This window comes from Oreochromis aureus, linkage group 7, assembly GCF_013358895.1.
Source record: "Oreochromis aureus strain Israel breed Guangdong linkage group 7, ZZ_aureus, whole genome shotgun sequence".
In the NCBI taxonomy this organism is placed as follows: domain Eukaryota; kingdom Metazoa; phylum Chordata; class Actinopteri; order Cichliformes; family Cichlidae; genus Oreochromis; species Oreochromis aureus.
The window spans coordinates 28,460,938-28,484,653 of NC_052948.1; the positions used below are offsets into that span (position 1 = coordinate 28,460,938).

Sequence of the window (23,716 nt, forward strand, 5' to 3'; positions counted from 1 at the left end):
TTCATTGGACTACATGCACTGTGGTGTTTAAGATTATGACTCAACAACAGAAATATTTTAATAATCCAGCGTTTAGGACATTCATTCAAACAGCAACAAAAATACAACAAGGGCTTAGATATAATATGACCAAACAAATAGGCTAATGAGGTCAAAACTCACCTGAAATTAAACAATCCCAAATACAATCAAGCAAAATATAATTATAAATGTAAATATAAATAATTCAATTCAATTTTATTTATATAGCGCCAAATCACAACAGTTGCCTCAAGGCGCTAAGGACTGCAATGATCACATCCTCATTCATTCCTTTACTTTCAATGGCACGCCGAAGAATTGCACTGTCGTCACTGGCATTGAAGTCTGGATATGGAGTAACCAAATAATTAGTAATAATATAAAAATCGCAAGTGCAATAAATAAACACAAAATAACTTTAAAAATACAAATAAAATATTCAATTTAATAAATCATACGTTATAACACTGTTTTCTGATGTGTTACTATATGATAGGATGTTACATTACATTTGTCCATTTAGTCCATCTATCTATAAGCATCTTTAAAAATGTCAGTTCAAAAACTTATAGTACTACTACTACTACTACTGCTAATAATAATAATAATAATAATAATAATAATAATAATAATATGACAGTTAAATTAATTTAAAAAGTCAGAAGTTTATAAAAAAAAAAAGGTTTTCTAACGAGTTTTTTAAATGTCTGTCACTAAACAAACTCTTATTGTATGCCTAACTTATCTTTGTTACATGTTATTATGCATTCATATCTCTATGTATTTGATTCCAATGTGTTGTAGTGCATTACATTGTGTTGTATTGTAACATATTGTCTTACAGCACTGTATTAATGAGATGTATAGTTTATTGATCTATTTGCATTGTTAAATTACATTGTGTTGTATTAAATTGTTTTATGTTGTATTTAACTGTATTAAATTGTATTGTGTTATATTAAATTGCGTTCCATTGTGTTTCATTGTGTTGCATCGTGCTGCTGGAGTCCTGCCAGCGGCCACCAGCGGGGGCGCTGTTGTCACTTTGGTTACCCATAAGCGGGGGAGTGAGAGGTGCATGAAATGGAGAAAAATGGCGGATCATGTGCAGGTAAGTGGAGGTTTCATGTTTTTGTCGCGGATAATTTCTGTAGGCGGGCGCAGCTGAAGCTGAGGCCGGATCCGAGTGCGCCGCTCCCGGCACGGAGCCGGCGTGTAGCCGGTGCTTGCGGGCGGCGGCCGCGGTGGAGCTAGCGGGGAGAAAGAAAGGATGCGGCCGCCTGTGTTGACTTGTGGCCTGCTGTCACAGCACGGGCTGGAGGCTAGCCGCTGTTAGCAGCCAGGGGAGGGATCGGGCTCCGGGGCGAACAAGGGAGTCTGCGGGCTCCGAGTGTACAGACCGGTGAGCTCCGGCGTCCGTGGCCGTCAGAGGCGGGTAACCGGAGGGCGAGCGGCGGGAAAAGTCGGTGTATTTCAGTGAAGTAAACAATGAAACAGGCGGTTAGCTGTAGACGGATAGCTGCCAGGCTAGCACGCACGGTCACCTGGCGCCACCGGGAACCGCCGTAAACACGTTTATCCCGGCCGGACCGACGGACCGGGCCCGGTACCCGGAGCTTCTGTCCCGGAGTTCCAGGTTTTTGTGTTTTTATTCACAGCTCGCTCCGGTAACGACACCCAGCCATGCAGCAGGCTAGGCTAACGTTAGCATCTCCACACGTCAACTTCTCCCGCCCGAGCGTGTTTGAAAACATGACCTGGTCTGTGTGAGCGTTAGTCGGTGAAACAGGGCGACGGTACCGGGCCGGACCCGCGAGGGGCTCCAGGGTGAGGACAGTGGGGGTTTCACCCTGGTGTGGGCAGCCTGGAGCGGCAGCTAGCCAAGCCGCTGTGCTCCGGCACATGTTTGGGAAGCCGAAGGAGGAGAGGGATGAAGTTCAGCTGCTGTGGGCTTCCTCCATGATGTCCCTGCAGGGAACTCAGTGAGGAGACTGTGGAGACTTTGTGCTGAGGGACAGGTGAAGCCAGCTTTCGTTTTCTCTGCTGGTCACATGAGCTGTGTGTGACATGACATAATATATTGTTAATTGCGCACAGCATGCATGAACTATGAGGAGAAACTCATCCGGTCCTCTCATGTTAGAGGCTGTAACAGGTCGTTATTGTTTCTGCTTTAGAGTAACTTTAATCAGTTTATCTGTGATCAGCTTTAATCCCAGGAAGGGTGGTACGAACTCAGGTGGGTCACAGATTCACTGAATGTGGTCAAAGTGGAACATCTCAGCCTGATTTCATTAATATTTAAATAATTTACCAGGTAACCAAACGTTCAGGTGAGTTTCTGAGGGATTCTGGGTAACCTTGTGACGATGATTTCAGGTTTTTCAGTCTCAGCTCTGGTCAGAGTACTGGGGAGAAAATATTTATTAGTGATAAAAATGATAATATAAATTATTCTAGCAGTTATTTTTATGATTATACAGATTAACTATAAATTCAAAGTCATGAAAACAGCAAACTTTATAAAAAACAGTTTTAAGTTAGCAGATTTAACCTCAAATAAAGTTTTTAAAGCTTTTTTTCCCCTGGAAATGACACTTACTTCATCACCTACTCCCAGGTTTATGATCCTGTGAGTGCCATAAAGTGTCTGATAATCCAGGTGAAAGTCTTCACTTATGTAATGGTTATACTGGTACCACTGAGCTGGATGTAGCTCATAAATTCATAATTAATAATGTTTGGGTAAAGTAAGAGAAGGGCCTCACGTCGGGCAGTTCTCGTAGCTGGATTAAGTTGAATTTCTGTGATTCTGGCACACAATAAGCCCAGATCCTTGTTTTTAAGTATTTTTAGGTGAAATCTAACAGAAAGCAGACTTTAAGTATTTTTAATGATTTTAAATGACTGAAAATGAACCACTTAAGTTCTTTCTGGTGTTACTGAGACAGTTTTTGGTGGAATAAAGATCAGGCTGATATTTACTGCCCGTTTCCACTGTGTGCTGTTTGTTTTACTCAGCCGTTTGTCTCCAGACTGATGATCGTGTAGCTGCCTTGTTCTGATGGAGGGTTGTTCACTTTCCTCACTGTAATAAAATAACATTAATGTGTAATTGTTAAAAGATCCTCTCATGTTAGAGCCCAAACACCTTCATTCCTGTGATCAAACACTAACTTTAGTCAGTTCATCTGTTATGAGCTGTCATCCAAAGATGATGTGATGTGGCGTGTCGAGGGCCAGCGCCATGCGGCCAGAGTGACCTGCCTGAGTCTAAAAAGTTCATGTTGAAGTCCAACGTTTACGCTGGTGTTCCTCACACACGTTCCTCAGGCTGGAGTCACTGCACAGCAGGGAAAGAGATTTTCGCTCTTTAGCTCCATAAAACAGTTTCTAATGTTTGTGTTGTGACAGCAGATGATGATGGAGAGGATTTTTCTTCAGACATTTCAGGCCCTGAATCGTCTGTTTTTCACACACCTGTGTGTTTATTTGAATAAAAAGGGGTGGTCTGTATTGACAGCCGTGCTCCTCTGATGTTCAGGACTCCTGCTAATGATGATTAAATGTCCATCTGGTAATCTTTAGATAATAGCTGATCAGCCGTCTGCTCCCTGACGCCTCCCACAGGTTCTCTGTTTATGGAGATAAGCTTCAGACCAAAAATCACCTCCTGAATATTTAATGATTCGGGAGGTTTCACAGGATATCCCTCCATTATGTTTATTATGTTTCTGCACACATGGGCCTTTGTAGCTCGAGCCTGCAGAGCCGTGAGGAGTTTATAGAATATAAAACGCGTTAATAAATAAAAAATCTGCTCTCAGGTTTAGACTGAGCCTATTCCTGTGAGGTTATTATTTATGATCTCTGTTTTCTGATGCTTACCTGGGTCTAAGCAGAGACTCCCCACCTCTCTCTGTGGGACGCATTCTAGTCAGGTGCTGCACCTCCTCAGCTGGAGGAGCAGCGTCTGTGCTACGAGCTCCTCCCAAATGACCAAATCTGCCAGCCTGTCTCTGGTCTCTGAGGGAGCGCCGGGGGTCAGATCTCCTCCATCCTTACACCTGCGATCCTGTCAGGATCACACCCGACCTCTATGGTGCCTCCACGGGACGCTGTGTGTTTCCAGGTGGATTAAATGATAGAAGTAGTTGCATATTTGTACAAAACCGAGACAACTAACAGGCTGATTAATGTTCAGTTTAAATACAGGTTATTTAAAGTCTTTGGTGAACACGGCTGCTGTTTGGACGCTTCGGTTGTTTTTGTACCTCATTTTCATTGAAGTGACTCTTCATAAGTTTAGATGAGGAATAAACAGTTTCCTGAGTCTCGCTTCGAGTCGTCGTAGAAAATACAAACCTTGAAAACAAAGAGAAGTTAGTGCAGGAGTGTTTCCATGACAGGTGTCATTGTCTTGTCATTAGCCAGTGTCCTGTCTGACACTTGGAGTGACCCAAATTTAAAATTTGTTCAGATTTTCAGTGTGACCTGAGGCAACGTCAGAGTGCACACGGACTAACAAACCTTTATAAAGTCACTGCTGTGGTGTTCAGGCGTGTGAGGCTGCCGGCTGCAGAAGCTTCCCAGGTTGTTGTCTGTGTTAGAGGCACGTCTGCGGGTTCGAGCGAAGCAGGTGAGGTTAGTGCAGCTGAGTATTTTATTCATTCTGATTGGTCTGTGTGCCGTCAGCGGGGAGGTCGATGCTCCTGCAGCATCACCAGAGGAGGCTGAGATGTTTCTCTGCTAGCGTACCTGTAAAGCTTCAGCCTGAAGCTTGGCTCAGTGGCTGTTGGTGTTTCTGAGGTGGGCTGGACTCTCCTGAAGCCATAAAGAAAACACCTCTGTGTCAGTGCAGGTGTGGGAGGAGGAGAAAGTTTGGTCTCTTTCAGCTGTTGCAGCATCTCATCGCCACTGAACCGGTGATGAAATCATCACACCTGTGTGCTCGTGTCTCCAGCACGGCCGCGGCATGTTTCTAAATGACAAGCTAAAGCGCGGCCAACCCAACCTTTCAAACTGCCACAGTTACAGTTTTACAGAGTTGCGGTTTGACGGCAGAAAAAGCTCTGACGCAGATACATTCAGATCTGTGACGTTCACGCTGCTGCTCGCAGGCCTGCAGCTGGACTCAAACTCAGTACCAACCCTCTAAGTCAGATTTACCTTCACACTTACCTACAGCATTTACAAATTTGGGGTTTATATCTTTATTATAAAACTAAAAACCAAATGCATCCTTCTGTTCTGCAGTTTTAGACATCCTGAATCTAATAAAGAAGAATATTGTTGAAGGTGCTTGCAGGGTTACGAGCAGAAAGTTAAAGATGTGCTCTGGTTCACATCGTTTTAGGATTAAGGTTATTAGAAACTCTTTGAGAAGCCGGTCGAATAAAAAGAGACCAACTGTGTTAAGAGTTATTGACTGAATATGATAATTATGCAGACAAACGGACAGAATCAAAAGGAATCAAAGGTTTGCTACTTCTTTCACGTTTGTTTGTGTTTCTGAGTTGTTTGTGACGGTAAATGTGAGTCTCTGGGTTTATTTAATTAAGATTAGACGTCAGAGTCAGCACAGGTGAAGTTTTCACTGTTTATGGACCAAAAACACAAAGTTAGACCAGTGAGGACATGTTAGCTGCCACCGTAAAGAAACTGCATCCTTATTTCCACATGGATCAGCGTTAAAGCCGATTGATTTATTGATCCAGTGAGAGAAAGTTCCTCTCCACTCCTTGTGATGGTGTGAAGGGGAGGTCTGCATACAGCCCAGAGGCAGGAAGCCAGTACATTTACACCGTGATGCTCGGGTTTCTGGTTTCTTTATGAGCCAGATTTTAAAATGTTTCCGATATGAGTGGTTTGAGGACTTTGAATCGTATATCAGGGTGAAGTTGGTGTTAGCCAGGTAAAAATAAGGCTCCTCAATCATAACTTTAAAGATTTTCTTTTCGTTTGATTTGTTTCTTATCTGTAATTTTTCTGCTGGAAATCAGGAAATTCAGATTAATTCCTCGAAGTCTTTCCTTTCCTGCTGAAAGCAGTTTTAGTTGAGCTGATGAGAACTTCATTTCATGTAACTGGTCTGATGGTTGGAGGCTGCTGGCTCGAGTCACATCACATTTATAGTGATCCTTTATTTATCAGGTAAAAGTCTGTTTCAAAGGAGACGTGTCCAAGAGGGCAGCAGCATTTACACAAATACAACAACAGTATCAGGATAAAGACGCACACAGACCTGATATTCAGTCACAAACATGTGATAAACAGAATAACAGGCCATCAAAAGCTGTCACTCTCAGTGGGATCTGAAGGTCGTGAGCTAGTTTGATGGTTGTGAAAACTGAAATCTGAGAGTTTAACGCCAGCCCAGAAGTGTTGCTCAGTGGCAGCACGGTGAGGAAACTTTGTGAGGAAGTTGTAAAACCAGCTCCTGTGTTATGGGAACCAGTTCAAATGGCAGAAGTTCAGGTTAGTCCTGAATAATGAAAGTAAAGCATGCAGCTCTCTATGAACCTCTGTGCTCATTGTTAGCCCAGATTTCTTCGTCATTTTCACTTAATTACAGAAGCTTTTATTTTGTAAAATGGACTGAAAACAGTTCATTTCATATTAAATCAACTAAATCAAAGGAAACTTCAGAATCAGCTGATTTTCTTTTTAATTTAATTTAATGAAGCCATGAAAAATTAACCTTTGTACTGTGAATGCTTTCAGAGTTACAGGAAGTCTGGGAACGTTTCTTAGATCTGGTTGATTTTCATATGGAAAACAGACTCAGCAGTCAGGACTCGTTATCGTCCTCCCTCATTCTAATGGGACCAAAATAAACTTCACTTTTATTCACTCATAAAACTAACCTACAAACTCATCAGAAAGTGTTTGATGAGCTCAGAGGTCAGGTGACTTAGATCCAATCAGACCTCAGAGGAGTCACCCCCTGCTGGTCCTTAGAGAGAGTGGATGTCACCTGTGAGATTAGAGCACCCAGAGTATGCATCTGCAAAATAAAAGCAGCAGTTAAAATCCAGAAAACATCCATCTGCAGGCCAGACGCATGGCACAAATTTAAAAATAGAAACGGTTTGATTTAAAATTAGAAACTGGAAGCATCTGTCGGCTGCTGCACCGGGAAGAGCCGGAATCAGGCTGATGCGACACCTCGGGAAAATGTGGAAAATTTACACAAGGAAAACAAATTTATGAGGAAAACTGAAAAATGTTCCTGTTTTATTTGAAATAATTTGTTGCGGGATACCTTTTGGTTTGGTTTGGTTTTTTCCTTAGATGTTATTAGAGTGTGTGTGTGTGTGTGTGTGTGTGTGTTCCTTCTTCTTCTTCTGTTGAACTTAATGAGTTTCTCGTGAAGCTGATTGTAAGCTGAGGGTCTGCAGGCGTCACCGTGGGCGGGGTTTGGTGTTCGCCGCTTATCTGACGCTTGCAGAAGTGCGACGCACATGATGCAGTGCTTGGTCGTACCTCACTCCACGTACCCTCAATGCATCACACGAGTGGAGGTGGCTAGCGCACCTAGGTGGAGGCTGAAAACACCATCAGACCATCAGCTTCCACCTGCACTCATGCCACTGTCCTCCATCTTTGGTGCTGTCTTTGTAGTTTTCCTAGAAAGTAACCCGAGACGGTTGGAGCAGATGGCGCTCGCCGTGGTTGTCTGTGATTATGAGTGTGTAAAGTTCGGCGTGGCCGCCCGTCTTATCTGCTGTGATCTCTGTTTGTCTGAAACGATGAAAGACTCGAGCCGGCTGCGGCTCGCTGATAAGCCTGCGCTGTGTTCCTCTGTCTTATCCAGGGCCTCGCCCAGCTGGAGATCCTGTGTAAGCAGCTGTACGAGACCACCGACACCGCCGTCCGACACCAGGCTGAGAAAGCTCTGGTGGAGTTCACCAACAGCCCCGACTGTCTCAGCAAATGTCAGCTGCTGCTGGAGAGAGGCAGTGTGAGTACAAACTACAGCCGCGCGGTCCGAGCAGCTTCAGTTTAACTTTCCCACGTTAGCAGAGATGATGCTCTGCAGGGTCAGACAGTCCTGTGCCTGACCCTCAGATCAGACTCAGCAGACATGATGGGGGATTTTTGGACAAGCTGAAAGCATGAAGACTTTCAGTTTTGTGCTCCATCTTTAACTCAGACAAAAGTCAAGTCAGTGAAAAATGAGGGGGGGGGGAGTCACGCCCTGATGAGGGTTAGCTGAGCACTGACTAATCCTTCCACAGGTTCACCTGCAAAAGCTTCACCTCACGGGTGGGCAGCGTTTCCTCTCATAGAGAGAAACGGTATGACGCAGAAACATGACCACAACGTGCAGACACACGATAAAATCCAAGAATGCCAACATGACAAAGTTTTAAATATTTGTACTTGATAAACACAAATTGAAATATTTCAAGGGGTTTGTTTTAATTGGGATGGATGAAAGTATCGTGTCATCCAGGTGAAGATCACTGAGCCCCCACACTAATGAAGAGGTAACTCTAAAATGAAGTGGAGCTCAGCTCATACTTCATATTTATGAGCAGGTTTCTGTACATGTGCAGGTATACTTTAGGATTTCTATTCTTTCATCTGCCTGAGATAACGATGGAGCATCCCTTCACTAACCGGCTTATCAGGTTGGAGTTCATGTCTGAAAGGCCATTTCCTCTTCCTCCTCTGTTGTCAGAATAAAAGCATGTAGATGGCTTTCAGAGGAGATAACCTGACCTCACTGTTTTGTCTCCTGTCAGTCTTCATATTCTCAGCTGCTCGCAGCCACCTGTTTGTCAAAACTGGTTTCTCGGACCAGCAACCCTCTACCCCTCGAGCAACGCATCGATATCCGTGAGTATCTCCTGAAAAAAACAGATAAACCCTGCAGGTCAGGTCAGTCTGAGGATTAAAGAGAAGCTGGAGTGATGCGTTAACAGTCACAACAGAGATGCACTCATCAAACCTCAATAATGACAATGAAGATGTTTGTCTTTGAAAATATAACCAAATCTGTATTACTAGTTGAGGTTCAACTAGTAATGGGGTTTTTGTGGGGTTTTCACTAAAGTTAAGCAGGGTGTTTCAGTGTTTTATTTTGAAAAGCCGGTGCTAATTGTGCTGCTTGTTTTTTTTTGTTTTTGTTTTTAAGGGAACTATGTGCTGAACTACCTGGCGACGCGGCCGAAGTTGGCGGCGTTTGTGACGCAGGCTCTGATCCAGCTGTACGCCAGGATCACCAAGCTGGGCTGGTTCGACTGTCAGAAAGACGACTACGTGTTCAGGAACGTGATCGGAGACGTGACACGTTTCCTGCAGGTCAGAGCGCTGAAACCCTTCGGTCCTGTGAATCTCGTGTTTATTTATTTATTTAATTTGTCAAAATAAAAAGTTTTAAAGTTTTTAAAAGTAAGAAGATTCAGCTTATTGGTTGGATCATTACCATGGTGGTTTCGGTGCTTTTATAACTGTTAAGTAGGCTCATTGGATCTGGCGAAGGATGCATTGTTCTGGTTTCAGGTGTAAATGTGCAGCGTACTTTGATGTCATAATGACCTGTAGTCGTTTACATGGCTCAGACCTGCTTACTCTGTTTCTGGACCTGTTTTGTTGAATGTGTGAGAAGAAGGAAAGAAACAGGATCATTTAAGCCTGGATTAGTTGAACATGATCTGTGTGCATCTCTAACCTTTTGTGTGGTTGTTTTTACAGGACAGCGTTGAACACTGCATCATAGGCGTCACCATCCTGTCCCAGCTGACCAATGAGATCAATCAGGTGAGTCGCAGCATGCAGTTTATGGAGGTGTGGCAGATTTAAACAGATCTGACCACAGCAGGCCGAAGAGTTTGCATGTTTGATGACGTGTCCAGACCAAACTGGGCTCTATACTACAAAACAAGTTCAGCATATCCAGGATACCTTTCCTGTATCCAGATTCACCTACACTAACATCAGCAGTCAGGATAAACAGTCACATGATCGTTAACTCGTTCAACGAAAGTATTGATGTTGGCAGCATCTGACCAACCGCAAAGGGGCATTTGACCTTTCTTCTACAGAACATGAAAATGATCCCTATGAGTGTCACCTGCTCCAGGGATGTTACCAAATACTCACTGAATTAGGAAACATTAAATAACGTGACAGGTGGATTTTATTTATTGCACAAAGTTAAGGTGGCTCAGTAGAGCAAAAATAAATCAACGTAGTTATAATGTTCAAAAAAGTACAGCAGCTTTAAAAAATGCAAGGAAATAATAAAGTGTCTTAAAAATAAAAAGTTCAGTAAGGTGGATTAAAAGGTGACTTGACTTGATTCCAAAATAAAATATATCTGTGCACAGCGAGCGTACAATGCAGGATATTGAAGCTAAACTCTGGAAGTGTCATTTTTATTTATTTTTTGTTGATGATGAAATCACCAGTGTGATGGTTGGTCCTCAGATTTTCTGCCGACTCTGATCTTTCTTTTTTTTTCCCCTCCTCAGGCTGACACGACGCATCCTCTGACCAAACACAGGAAGATCGCCTCCTCGTTCAGAGACTCCTCGCTCTTTGACATTTTCACGCTTTCCTGCAACCTCCTCAAGCAGGTTTGTTTTGTCCTGTCGGCAGTTTCTCCCATACAGGCGTACATTTACACTGCATTTCATTTTTGTACTGATTTCCCTCTTTTAGTTTTTTAGTTATTTAAGATGTGTGTTATTTTATTTTTGTTCTGTATTTAATTTTGTATCAATTCCTCAATTTATCTACTTTAACTTGAGATTTATTCTTTTTCTTTGACAGTGTCAGGCTAACATGGAAATGCAAAGAGAATAAATCTCTTGTGTTCTTTGTACCAGATATTTAATGTCCATATTAAACATGTGTCGATGCTTCAAACAAAGAGCGGAAAGTATGAAAATGTGATCTCTGCAAGGAAAACACAAGTGCTGCCCTTTGGCCAACTTCTGGAAGCCTGCTAATCAAAAGAAAATAGGGGTCTTAAAGAGACAGAGGCTGAACTGAGGCTCAGTGTAGGACAAAGAAGGATTATTTTGATCTGTGGATCACGCAAAGCTGCTGTAAAAGCTCGTATAAAGATGTATAAGGGCGATCGTGGCTCAAGAGTTGGGAGGTCGCCTTGTAATCGGAAGGTTGCCGGTTCGAGCCCCGGCTTGGACAGTCTCGGTCGTTGTGTGCTTGGGCAAGACACTTCACCCGTTGCCTACTGGTGGTGGTCAGAGGGCCCGGTGGCGCCAGTGTCCGGTAGCCTCGCCTCTGTCAGTGTGCCCCAGGGTGGCTGTGGCTACAATGTAGCTTGCCATCACCAGTGTGTGAATGGGTGGATGACTGGATGTGTAAAGCGCTTTGGGGTCCTTAGGGACTAGTAAAGCACTATACAGGCCATTTACCACTTATTTTGGGTCAGCGTGAGCATGTTTGTTTCAGCAGCTCGTTGTGGACACTAACAGATCATATTAAATGCCTGAGAGCAGCTGATTATTATGCATTTGCCTTTCAGGCTTCAGGGAAGAACCTGAACCTGAACGATGAGTCCCAGCACGGCCTGCTGATGCAGCTCCTCAAGCTCAGCTACAATTGCCTCAACTACGACTTCATAGGAACCTCCACGGACGAGTCGTCGGACGACCTGTGCACCGTGCAGATCCCCACATCATGGAGATCAGGTAGAGGAGCGAGGCGCGCCCACCGTTTACACATTAATGTGGCGCCGTTACTGAGATTTACTGCCTCACGATAACGTGAAAATGCTCAGCGAAGTAAAAAACGTTTAAATCTGTGTTTTCTCTTCCGCAGCGTTCCTCGATTCCTCCACCCTGCAGCTTTTTTTCAATTTATATCATTCCATCCCTCCATCCCTCTCCCCGCTGGTAAGTGAGCACAGTCAATGTGACTACAGCCTGCAGACTGAGGCGTGAAGCTTTCCTGTTCATGACTGTGTGTGTATCTGGGTGCAGGTGTTGTCGTGTCTAGTTCAGATCGCCTCAGTTCGGAGGTCTCTCTTCAACAATGCAGAGCGAGCAAAGTTTCTGTCACACCTGGTGGACGGAGTGAAGAGGATACTGGCAAACCCACAGGTAACACACACCTGTCTGAAAACACACACACCTCTGTAGCTTGGTGTGTGTTTAACAATGTGTGTTTGTGCTTCAGTGTTTGCCCGATCCAAACAACTACCACGAGTTCTGTCGCCTGCTGGCGAGGCTGAAGAGTAACTACCAGCTGGGCGAGCTGGTCAAAGTGGAAAACTACCCCGAGGTCATCCGCCTCATCGCCAACTTCACCGTCACCAGTCTCCAGGTGGGTTTTTAACTTTTTCCGTCTGTAATAGTGCATGTGTGTCGTCCATTTAAAATAAGTAAATAAATAAAAATATTATAATTTCATCTTTTTAAAAAAAAAAAAAAAAAAAAAGACTTGTTTGTTCGTTTGTTTGTTTTTGTTTTGTGTTTGTGTCATGTGACCTCCTGCTCTTGGTCTTTATGACAGCCACGAGGCTTCCCTTTAAGATTTTTGTTTTGTGGCTATTTCCTTCTTGGGGAAGTTCTCATACATTTACGAAGAAGAAAAAATTTGTTTATTTTATTTTTATTTCAATTTTGACTTCTCCAGGTCTTAGAATACCTCATGTGTGCGGTCCTTTTTAATTTTATTTGAATTATTTCTAAGTTTTTTAATCATAATTTAAACAAATGTTTTTTTGTTTATTTTCTTGGGGTTTTTTTTTTACTCTTGTTCCTTGTGAGATTTTTTTTAATTATTATTATTATTTAAAATTATTCTGAAAGTTACATCAGTTTAATCTGTGCTAGTTTAATCTGACTTGGACTAAAACTGAGATTAACGAAGGTGTAAAGTCACCTGAGCTGTGTGGGGAAACACGAGGTTTCCTGCCGCTGCTCTGAATGCACAGACTAGTTTCCATTCAGCAAGTTTTGCTGCAAGTGTTGAGTTAAAGTTGATAATTATGAATATATAGTTATAGATGGTCGATATGAGGGTTTTATGGTGTAGCGGTGAGGTCTGTGTTTTCTGAAGGTATGTAGAATAAATCTCAGCATTTTCACTTTTAGTAAATTATTTAAATCACTTAGAGTGATGAAGAGTGTGGTCAAGCAGCAGTGTTGTGTACCTGACTCTTTACTCCTCCTCCTCAGCACTGGGAGTTTGCCCCCAACAGTGTTCACTACCTGCTGAGCCTGTGGCAGCGCCTGGCGGCGTCGGTCCCTTACGTTAAAGCCACGGAGCCCCACCTGCTGGAGACGTACACTCCAGAGGTCACCAAGGCCTACATCACGTCCCGGCTCGAGTCGGTCCACGTCATCCTCAGGTGAGACCGCCGCAGTCGGTCCAACAGGGGGAACTACGGCAACCTTAAGTTAGACAGGATTTAGGACGTTTCATCTCGTTTGATTTTACAGCAAAAGAGCTGCATTTTCTTTTATTCCAGTTCTCACAGCATTCAGATAGTCAGCGCACTGAGCGTGAAGGCTCAGAAGGGTTGGGGTTTGTTATCAGACAATAACTTGGCTTTGCTCATGTTAAAATTGTTTGAAAAGAAATGAAATCATAAATTTATATGAAAAAGAAAAACCTTTAATTTTATTAATGCGTTCATAAGATGTACATAAAAACTTAGATGTGTTGGGAACGGTTTCTGGATGTTACTCCCATGATGTGTTCGGTGTTTGTGGCTGTGAATCGGTACAGTGACGCTGGTTTGAGTCTGAAGGGTTGGGTCGGTGATGGCTCAGGCAAGCTTCCGCTGAGGGTTTTTGGGGACGAGCTGAGAGTGTCTCTGTCCGCAGGGACGGGCTGGAGGACCCTCTGGACGACGCCGGCCTCGTTCAGCAGCAGCTGGACCAGCTTTCCACCATCGGCCGCTGCGAGTACGAGAAGACGTGCGCGCTGCTTGTCCAGCTGTTCGACCAGGCGGCTCAGACCTACCAGGAGCTGCTGCAGTCCACTAACTCGAGCGCCATGGACATCACGGTGCAGGAGGGTAAGAGCGCGAGCCACACCCCTGTGCTATTTTGGGGACTTCGGGATTCTGACGCCTCCTCTGCTTCTCTGCAGGTCGGCTCACGTGGTTGGTTTACATAATCGGGGCAGTGATCGGAGGACGCGTGTCGTTCGCGAGCACAGACGAGCAGGATGCCATGGATGGAGAGTTAGTCTGTCGGTAAGAGTGGGAATGTGGCGAGCTGGTGTCTGGGGGCGTGGCTTCCTGTCGCTGAAAGCCTAACCTTGCGTTTCCTGCGTTTGCCTCAGGGTGCTGCAGCTCATGAACCTGACGGACTCGCGGCTAGCTCAAGCCGGGAATGAGAGGCTGGAGCTCGCCATGCTCAGTTTCTTTGAGCAGTTCAGAAAGATCTACATCGGTGACCAGGTGCAGAAATCATCAAAGGTAAGCCCCGCCTCTCTGTAAGCTCCGCCCTTTCAGCTGACAGGAATGAGCAGGTCTGACTCTGTGTGATCTCTCTGCTCAGAAACTGCAAAACATGAACGTCCAGATAAGTGCTTGAAATTAGATTGTGGTTAGTGTTAGTGCCCCCTGCTGGCTCGCAGAGCATAATGGTGGTGTTTAAAATTCAGGATGTGGCGTTAGGTAGACGTAGAGTCAGCTGTGAGTCTGATGGTCAGTTCCCTCCTCCAGTGGTTCCCAAGGCATTCCCAAACCAGCTGAGAGGCTGATCCGGGGCCTGGATTCTCACCTGTGAGCCGACCCCAGGGCGCAGCAGTAACTCACTGCACAGAGTATATGATTATATATCTCAGCTGGCCCAGGAATGCCTCAGGATGCCCAGAAGGAACTCGGAAAAGTCTCCAGCCTCCAGAGATCGGAGAACCTCAGTCCATCCAAAACATCAGTCAAACCCGAGGCCTTACTTTTGGATTCAGTTCTGGTACCTGTTCTCGGGCCAGGAAGTCTGACTGAATCTGGAGCGTCGTTCATACAGTGCTCGGGCCAAATTACTGATTTCTGGCTGGCTGGATTCAATCGAATTAGCGTGTTGGGGCTAAAACTAAATTTAGGGGAGTAGTAAAGTCCTGAAACCCTTTTTAAACGCTGCGGGTGATCAAACAAAAATGAAGTGCACAGGTTTGAAATTATTTTATTAAAATATTCATTATTATTATTGTTTCTGTTTTCATTGGAACTAATGTAAAATAATAAGAAGCAGCCTGTTCCAAACTGAAAACAGAGATATGATTTACAGTGTCCTCTGAAGCAGCAGTCGTGTGGTGATCATGTGACTTCCTGTTTGTGTTTGTTCGTAGCTTTATCGACGACTATCAGAAGTTTTGGGCTTGAATGACGAGACGATGGTACTGAGCGTCTTTATAGGGAAAATGTGAGTAACTGAAGTCCAGGTAACTCCGGCACACCTGAGAGCCGATGTTCAAAGCTAAACAAACTCTCAGCCGCTGTCAATATAAACTTTCCTTTCTTTCAGTATCACAAACTTGAAGTACTGGGGCCAGTGTGAACCAATCACCTCCAAGACACTCCAGCTCCTGAACGACCTCTCCTTAGGATATCCTTCGTGTCTGTGACCCACACAAGTGTTGTCATGTTGATTTAGTCCAGCTTTTATCTTTGTTGTTGTTGTTTTTCTGTAGTGAAAGTAAAGCAGAAGAAGCCCTGCCCACCTGATCTTCTCATTAATGAGGGGCAGCCAATCAGAAGAAAGTTGTCTTTAAATGTTGAGCAGCTTGTTTCAGATGAGCTGAGGGCCTGGTGTATAATAAATAAGGATAATTATGAACTGAGTCATGAAAAGCTACTGAACAGGATAATGAATCCATCCTAAGGACTTACAATTAAAACCAGGCACTGAGTTAAAGGAAGGGGCGGGGCTCTGGGTGAGCATTTTCTCCTTGACTTCACTGTCTGCACGTACAGCAGCGTAAGGAAGCTGGTGAAGCTCAGTGCTGTCCAGTTCATGCTGAACAACCACACGGTGAGTACTTCACATTTATCAGAGCCCGAGTTTCACGTCTGATTAAAACAAGTCGAGCTGACACACACGCGTCACAGGAGAAGAAGAAAGTGAGCTGTGATGAACTTCCTGCTGCTGTCTTTGTCAGAGCGAGCACTTCTCCTTCCTGGGAGTGAACAACCAGTCCAACCTGAGCGACATGAGGTGTCGGACCACCTTCTACACTGCACTAGGACGCCTGCTGATGGTCGATTTAGGTACGCAGACACACACACATACGCTGGTGTGGCTTCAGGTTCTCCAATGTTTGACTTTTTGTAGACTTCACTTGGCGAAATGTCGCTGAGACACAGATCCAGAACGACCCACTGTGGCGCCCCCTTGTGATGAAGAAGCAGCTGAAAGTTTTTATTTGTAACAACACAAAAGCTGAAGCAGGAGAGACACTGCTGCCTGAAACTCAGGAGACAGGAAATGAAGTGTGACGTGGTGTGCAGGAGCCACACACACAGTTTACACTGAGCCTTGCGTGTGTGTCTGCAGGTGAAGATGAGGACCAGTTCGAACAGTTCATGCTGCCTCTGACGGCGGCGTTTGAAGCAGTGGCTCAGATGCTGAGTACAAACACCTTTAACGAGCAGGAAGCCAAGGTTAGGACACCCACACCCTCACACACAGACACATAAACGGCGTCAGTTTTGTCAAACGTTTATTTCTGTTTTTGCAGACAGACACACATTGTGTTGCTCGTGTGTTTGTGTTTCTGTGTGTGTGCGTAAACGCATGCGTGACACAGCGATGGCGGGTGTAGGAGGGATAAAGAATAAAGCGGGTGTAACTCAGTGTTGTGCTAATAAAACTGTGACGCTGCTTAAACATGAGGAAACTCCAGCAGAAGCAGCTGAGCACACATTTAGAAATGTTGACCTTCCTCCTCCTCTTCCTCCTGCAGAGGACTCTGGTGGGTTTGGTCCGGGACCTGCGAGGCATCGCGTTCGCCTTCAACGCCAAGACGAGCTTCATGATGCTGTTTGACTGGATGTATCCTTACACTGACTTCCGATCAACCCACGGTCAGATCCTGATTTTTCTGTTTACTGTGTAAACAATGAGGGTGTGTCCTTAACCCGCTCCGCAGATACCCAACCTACATGCCCATCCTGCAGCGGGCCATCGAGCTGTGGTACCACGACCCAGCATGCACCACGCCGGTCCTTAAGCTCATGGCAGAGCTCGTCCACAACAGGTAAACCTGCCCGGTGACTGAGGCATCGCCAGTTTGGGAGTATGACCTCTGACCTCTGTGCTGTCACGTCCTTATAACGGTTTAGCATGTGAGGATCCACAGACGACTCAGAGAAAGTAAAGGCAGCCCATGGGCGGCCCGGGATCAGCTGTGATCAGATGTGTAGCAATTCCCCTCCCAGCAGGAGCTGTGCGAGTGTTTTCATTGGTTAATTCTAACAGTACACACAGTGAACGTCAGCAGAACGATCAGCACAGGAAGTTTTAAATGAGGGTGAAACATTAAAGTGTCCCTCAGGGAGCCGCCTCAGAGGTCTGACACTTGAACATTTTCAGAGTTCTGGTGATCAGGCGTGACTAACATAGCTGGTCTTCAGTGATGTTTGACTCGGCTCAGAAACCAAAGCGCATCTCCTTTCAGATCAAATGTAGAGGTGAAAGGTCTCTGTGTTTGGTTTTTGTTTTGTTTTCAGATCACAGCGGCTTCAGTTTGACGTGTCGTCACCAAACGGCATCCTGCTGTTCAGAGAAACCAGCAAGATGATCACGACCTATGGTACAACCTTTGACCCCCACTCAACCGCCTCAAACAGATAACTGTCTTTGCTCTGCGCCGCTCATCGAGTTCCTGTTTTCTCCTTTAGGGAATCGGATCCTGACACTGGGCGAGGTCCCGAAGGACCAAGTGTACGGGGTGAAGCTGAAGGGTGTCAGCGTGTGCTTTGCCATGCTGAAGGCGGTGCTCAGCGGGAACTACGTCAACTTCGGGGTCTTCCGTCTGTATGGCGACGACGCTCTGGACAACGCCTTACAGACCTTCATCAAACTACTGCTGTCCATCCCTCACAGTGACCTGCTGGTATGCTCCACCTCACAGGTTTTTGTGACTTTGGAGACGTGGACTCTGTTTGAGGGAGTTTTTAACCCTTGACCTCTGGTCCTGTCTCTGCAGGACTACCCGAAGCTCAGTCAGTCCTTTTACTCTCTGCTGGAGGTGCTGACGCAGGACCACATGAACTTCATCGCAAGCCTGGAGCCTCACGTCGTCATGTACATCCTGTCCTCCATATCAGAAGGCCTCACGGCGCTCGGTAAGGCAGCGGCAATGGTCAGGTTTGAGTGTGTGTTTGTATGTGTGTGTGTGTGAGAGTGCGCGTGTGTGTTGGAGCTACATCATTGTGTGTGTGTTTCAGATACGATGGTGTGCACTGGCTGCTGTTCCAGCCTCGACCACATCGTCACCTACCTGTTCAAGCAGCTGTCGCGCTCCACCAAGAAGCGTCCCGCTCCCATGGCGACAGACGACCGCTTCCTGCACATCATGCAGCAGCACCCGGAGATGATCCAGCAGGTAAGCTGATCACACCTGAGTCACCTGACACCCCCCACCACCACCACCACCACCACACACACACACACACGTGTTGACACCTTGCTGCTGTCGTTGATCAGATGCTGTCCACCGTTCTGAACATCATCATCTTCGAGGACTGCAGGAACCAGTGGTCGATGTCGCGGCCACTCTTAGGGCTCATCCTGCTCAATGAGAAGGTAACCGCTGCTCGCACTCGCCTCAGAGGTGGCACCGTATGGATCCGTGTGCGCTATAACACGTGTTTTCTAACTGCAGTATTTCGCTGACTTGAGGAACAGCATCGTCAACAGCCAGCCGCCTGAGAAGCAGCAAGCCATGCACTTATGTTTCGAGAACTTGATGGAGGGAATCGAGAGAAATCTACTAACAAAGAACCGGGACAGGTGAGAGCAGGCAGCATTCATCCTCATTCAGTCAGGATCGTAGCTCAGCATTAGAGATAAAAGCCACTCACAGACTGTCACTCAGTCTGTGATCATTCAGACTCTGCAGCAGGGCTTGTATGAGCACAGACAGGGTTACCTGCAGAAAGCCACGCCCACAAGTAGGTACAAACTAAAGGTACTGCTGTGGACTCGATTACTGCTGTCACTGATTTGTTACTCGCTTAAACTGGAGGAAAACATTTTTTCTTGTGTAATCCTAAACAGCCTGAACGATATATGAAGACCAATGTTTAGTGATGTGGAACAACAACAATTCAATTCAATTTTATTTATATAGCGCCAAATCACAACAAAAGTCGCCTCAAGGCGCACCTTAGTTTTGGTGACACACATTGTGCATTATAATATAACCTGCTGCTGGGGGGACGTCAGGACGATCGGTGTGTGTAGTAAGTCGTCCAGTTACTATTGTTACGTTGTGATCCCGAACACGTCAAATTTCCTCATCAACTGGAAAGAACTGAATTAGGAAAGTAAAGCTGCTGATGGAGAACCTTCAGAAGGTGTGATGTGTGATGGAGCAGCAGCTGAAGGTCTGGGTGACTTAAAAGGACGAAAACTGTGAAAAATGAGCTTGAAATTATTTCTGTACAAATATTGTGTTTGTTCACGGTCTATATCTAACCTCAAACCTCGGCTGACGTGCAGATATTGCTGCGGTCTGTGCAGTGCGTGGTCACATTACTCTAGTCGAGCAGTTATACATCAGTCTGCGCTGTAACAACCAAAAAATCCTAATGATTCCCACGGTAGCCCTCGGTAACTAACGAGTGTTTCTGTGCTGATGCCGCAGATCTGCTCCTCTCCACCAGACTTCATTCACAAAACCACAAATTTATCCTGTAAAAACACGTGCGTTACATGCTGGTCAGGCCCTGAAAGGAGCGCTGCCTTTCTGAGCTTTTCCACAAATAAACGCGTTTTAAAGTGGGCGGATGTTAACAGTCGGGATTAGCTGGTTCTGACCTCCTGCAGGGGAACACTGAGGGGAGTTATTCGTGTGCCTGATGAGGTAAAAATGCTCTGTGTGTGTTTTCTGCAGGTTCACGCAGAACTTGTCGGTGTTCAGGAGGGAGGTAAACGACAGCATGAAGAACTCGACATACGGTGTCAACAGCAACGACATGATGAGCTGACATTCCACGCGGCCGCCTGCCGAGCTCGCCCGGCCCCTCGACCCGCCTCTCCACGGCCTCCTACCCCTCACCTCTCTGCATCCCCCTCTCCCCCCCCGGGCCCGGATGCCTGGGGATCATCACCCCGCCACGACACCGATTCAGCCCTCCCCCTCCCCCTCCTCCTTTTTGATATAAGCATATATAAATATATACAGATCTATTTTAAAGCCAGCCCGCCACGCCCGGCTCACCTGGCTGCTTGAACAGAGGGGGGGAGGGGGGAGGGAGCATGTCTGAGCACTCTGAATCACTGACAGGAAGTGGAGTGCGCCGCAGCCAGAAGAGGCGGCGAGGGGACGAAGGGGACGAACGCCGGTAAACGTAGTAATCCGCTTCTGCCTGCCTTGTATAGAAACCACCCGAGAAACCAAGTGTACATTTTCTTTCGTAACATTTTGAACAATGTTTATAATGATCGACTTTAAAAACCCACAAAGACGAGACGACAAACCAACGTGTGATTGAGCTTTTTACAGAATAGTGAGTTAGTGCACATGTCTGTCTGCGTGGGCGCGAGGCCGGAGGGTGGGCGGGGCAAGAACAGGAAGCAGAGGTACACACACTAACGGAAAGGGAGGCTCAGAGCATCCATGTTGTACATTTTTCTCCGTCTCTGCTGCTTGAAGTGATGTAAATATTCCCAAATGACGGCCTCAGAGGGACCGTCCTGCTGCTTTTCCTCCTCAGCGTCACAAAACCGTCACACTTTGGTCACAGCGAGGCAGAAAAACGCCGCCTCCGTCCTCATTTCCTGTTTTTCTTTGCCCACAACACTAACCTGGAGATCTTTGGGCTTTTCGGTGGTGCTCGGACTGAATTAAACACCTTCAGCAGACCAAACATCTTTCATTAGAGCCGCTTTTATTGTGAAGGCTCGCTAAACCTTCCGCTTAAAGTTGGTCTAATGTCAGCATGTTTGTCAGAGCGTCATAACAATGATTTGAAGGCAAAAATAGTGATTAGCTCCTGTTTTTCTTGGTCACGTGAAACTTTTTGTCCAGCCATCATTATAAAAAGAAAAAAAAAACACCTTCAGCTGTGAAAAAACAAAAGTTAAAAATGCTGAAGCTTTTCTGATTCTTCACATTTTTCAGTTTTCTGGCCTTTTTTCATAATCAAAGAAACGCTTCATCATCGTCATTATTATTATAACTGTAAGCTGCAGAACAATAAGCTGGCACTTCATCAACTTCAGTTTGACTAAAGCGCGATCAAAACAAAACTTTACCTCTTTAAGTTTACAGTAGACTGACATTTCAGTGTTCAGAGAAGTTCAGGGTGTCATCAGGCTGACAGGTCACAACCCAGGTTTCCAAATACAGAGGAAATCATCAAAGCCGTATTTGTATGATAATTATTATTATCATTATTATTATTAGTATTATTATTATTATTACTGGAGCTGCAGTGACGATTTTAGAGACAACACAAAGCCGAACATAATTATCAATATTCAGTCAGATTTTTGATGATATAATCTGCTGATTATTCCTTGATTAGAGCTTCTGTTGTGAGGAAGAGTCGTAAAAGTTTTCAGCCTCAAAATGTTTCAAATGTTGAACTTTTAGATATTTTGTTCTTCTTAAGTTCCAGCTTTTCTTTTTCCTGCGACACTAAAGCAGATCATTAACTTGCTTGTTCTGATGATTAATTAAAGCTGCGTTATTTTAAACTCTTCATCTTTGGGTTTTTAAACGTTCGTCAAACATCTGAAGACATCTCCTTAAAAGTTATTTTTCATTTTTTCCCTGTTATTCAGATGTTATTGATTTATCTGTTATCTATGATCTGCAGCATTTCAGTCTCGAGCTCCTGAAGCTGATGGACTTCCTTCTTTCGCCCCACTTAACAGTTTTCAGCTCTCCGATATCTTCACCTTAAAAATTTTCATGCTTTCTGTAGATTTTTTTTCCCCCTTTGTAATAAAAATAAACTTTCCCAATAAAACCAGCAGAAAACGAGGATATAATCACGCTCAGTTATCATATTTTCAGTTAAGTTAACACAATGAGTCATGTAAAACTAGATGTGAGGGTTCTTTTTCAGACAGACTTTAAACGCATCGTAAAAACGACATGTTTGAACCTCCACAAATCTTCTTTGACATCAGAGGAGTTGCTGATCATAATGAACACTCGAGCCTTTAAACAGTCTTCAAACTCAGGAAAAAGACTGTTAAAGTGATCACATGGTAACGTTACAGTATTACCCCGATTCGCCTCGATGACTGGTTTAATATTGCGACTTTTACAGGATTTTGTCGGATTAATAGAGTTTATGTCTCAGAGGTTTGCGGCGGTGACGTTCTCAAGTGTCTGACCAACAAAGTCCAAAAACACTGAATCCACTGACCGAGGAAAACGTTTAAAGCTGAGCTGAAACCTCCACAGATCTTGAGGCAGCACCAATTTCTACCGAGACTTTAAGTCGAATTTGGCGCCATGGCGGCATTTAAAGACACATGACCAAGAAAAACCAGTCAGGGAGGAAGGTCACCGTTTGTTCATCACCGCGTGAATCGGTTCTTTGGCAGTTTTCGGCGTACGTTGGGTCATAATTTCCGATATTTCACGTTTCACCACATTATTTGTCGTTTTCATGCAGTTAAAAAACGTGAAATCCTCTCCAGGATCAGCTGACTGAATTCACAGAAACTGATGGAGGTTTTTTTTGTTTGTTTGTTTGTTTGTTTTTTTGTAAAAGCAGCAGAACTTCCCTTTAAGATTCCGTCTGCGCCGCCGCGGCTCCGCCTTCCTCTGAGCAAGACGGCGGTGCCGGTGGCGACGTCCTGCAGGTGTCACACGCCTGCTGCTTGATGAACGTGTAAGCAACATGGTCACAGCTACATTTTCCCCTCTGGTAGGCTGGGTGCAGTTTCCACCATTTTGTTTACACTCTGGATTCCTCGGACCAGGTCTCGGCCTGCCCCCCTTTTTTAGGGAGTCCTTTTTGGCGTGTGCGTTGATGTTGTGTGTGTTTGCGTGTGCGTGGAGTGGAGTGGCTCTCTGTTGCCTGGCGTGCGTGTATGTGGCGTCTCACGGTGCTGCGACGGCTTGAACCCGCGATGGAGCTCAAACAGCCAAGGTCCGAGCCGCCAAGCGGGAAGCGACGAGGGGAAACCATCGAGGCGGGAGTGCGGCGAAGGCGTCCAGATCGGTCGTCAAACCTTGGCAGAAGGTGTACAAAGAGAAGCAGGAAGTGGAGTCTATTAGCAACTTGTGTTACTCTCTACGATGTTGCTGCTAACTGTTTGTGACAACTAGCTCATCTCTAACCATGTCAGCACTCACGGATGTTTATTGAGTTCCTAATTTTTTGGCTTGTGTCCCTGATGTGAATGTGTTGGGTCCATAGAGTGAATAGCTGTTTGAGTTGTTTGGATGTCTGCTACATATAGTGTAAGCATTGTGACTGCAAATAAACCTCATTGATTTTTACCTCGCTGCCTCGCATCCTCTCCTTGATCTCAGGTGATCTACAGCTCGCCACAGGTGCTCAGCAGCAGTG

General features: G+C 45.2%; 1 protein-coding gene across 1 annotated transcript; it reads left to right on the forward strand.

Annotated features, from left to right (window-relative positions):
- The first annotated feature begins 1,008 nt into the window (after positions 1-1,008).
- On the forward strand, positions 1,009-23,646 carry xpo7 (exportin 7). The gene is made up of 28 exons (XM_031741342.2): positions 1,009-1,132; positions 7,838-7,984; positions 8,772-8,865; positions 9,164-9,330; positions 9,724-9,789; positions 10,503-10,607; positions 11,522-11,687; positions 11,818-11,891; positions 11,979-12,098; positions 12,175-12,321; positions 13,179-13,351; positions 13,830-14,023; positions 14,098-14,203; positions 14,293-14,428; positions 15,304-15,377; positions 15,480-15,560; positions 15,923-15,986; positions 16,114-16,222; positions 16,509-16,615; positions 16,918-17,006; positions 17,104-17,211; positions 17,684-17,766; positions 17,855-18,069; positions 18,163-18,301; positions 18,404-18,561; positions 18,663-18,761; positions 18,841-18,968; positions 20,074-23,646. The coding sequence occupies exons 1-28, from the start codon at positions 1,100-1,102 to the stop codon at positions 20,165-20,167; spliced, it is 3,276 nt and encodes a 1,091-aa protein (XP_031597202.1). The 5' UTR covers positions 1,009-1,099; the 3' UTR covers positions 20,168-23,646.
- Positions 23,647-23,716: the final 70 nt, after the last annotated feature.

Coding starts and splice junctions, on each gene's coding strand:
- xpo7 (XM_031741342.2), top strand. CDS start 1,100: ATGAAATGGAGAAAAATGGCGGATCATGTGCAG. Junction 14,429..15,303: donor AGGTGCAGAAATCATCAAAG/GTAAGCCCCGCC, acceptor GTTTGTTCGTAG/CTTTATCGACGACTATCAGA. Junction 16,223..16,508: donor CCTGCTGATGGTCGATTTAG/GTACGCAGACAC, acceptor GTGTGTCTGCAG/GTGAAGATGAGGACCAGTTC.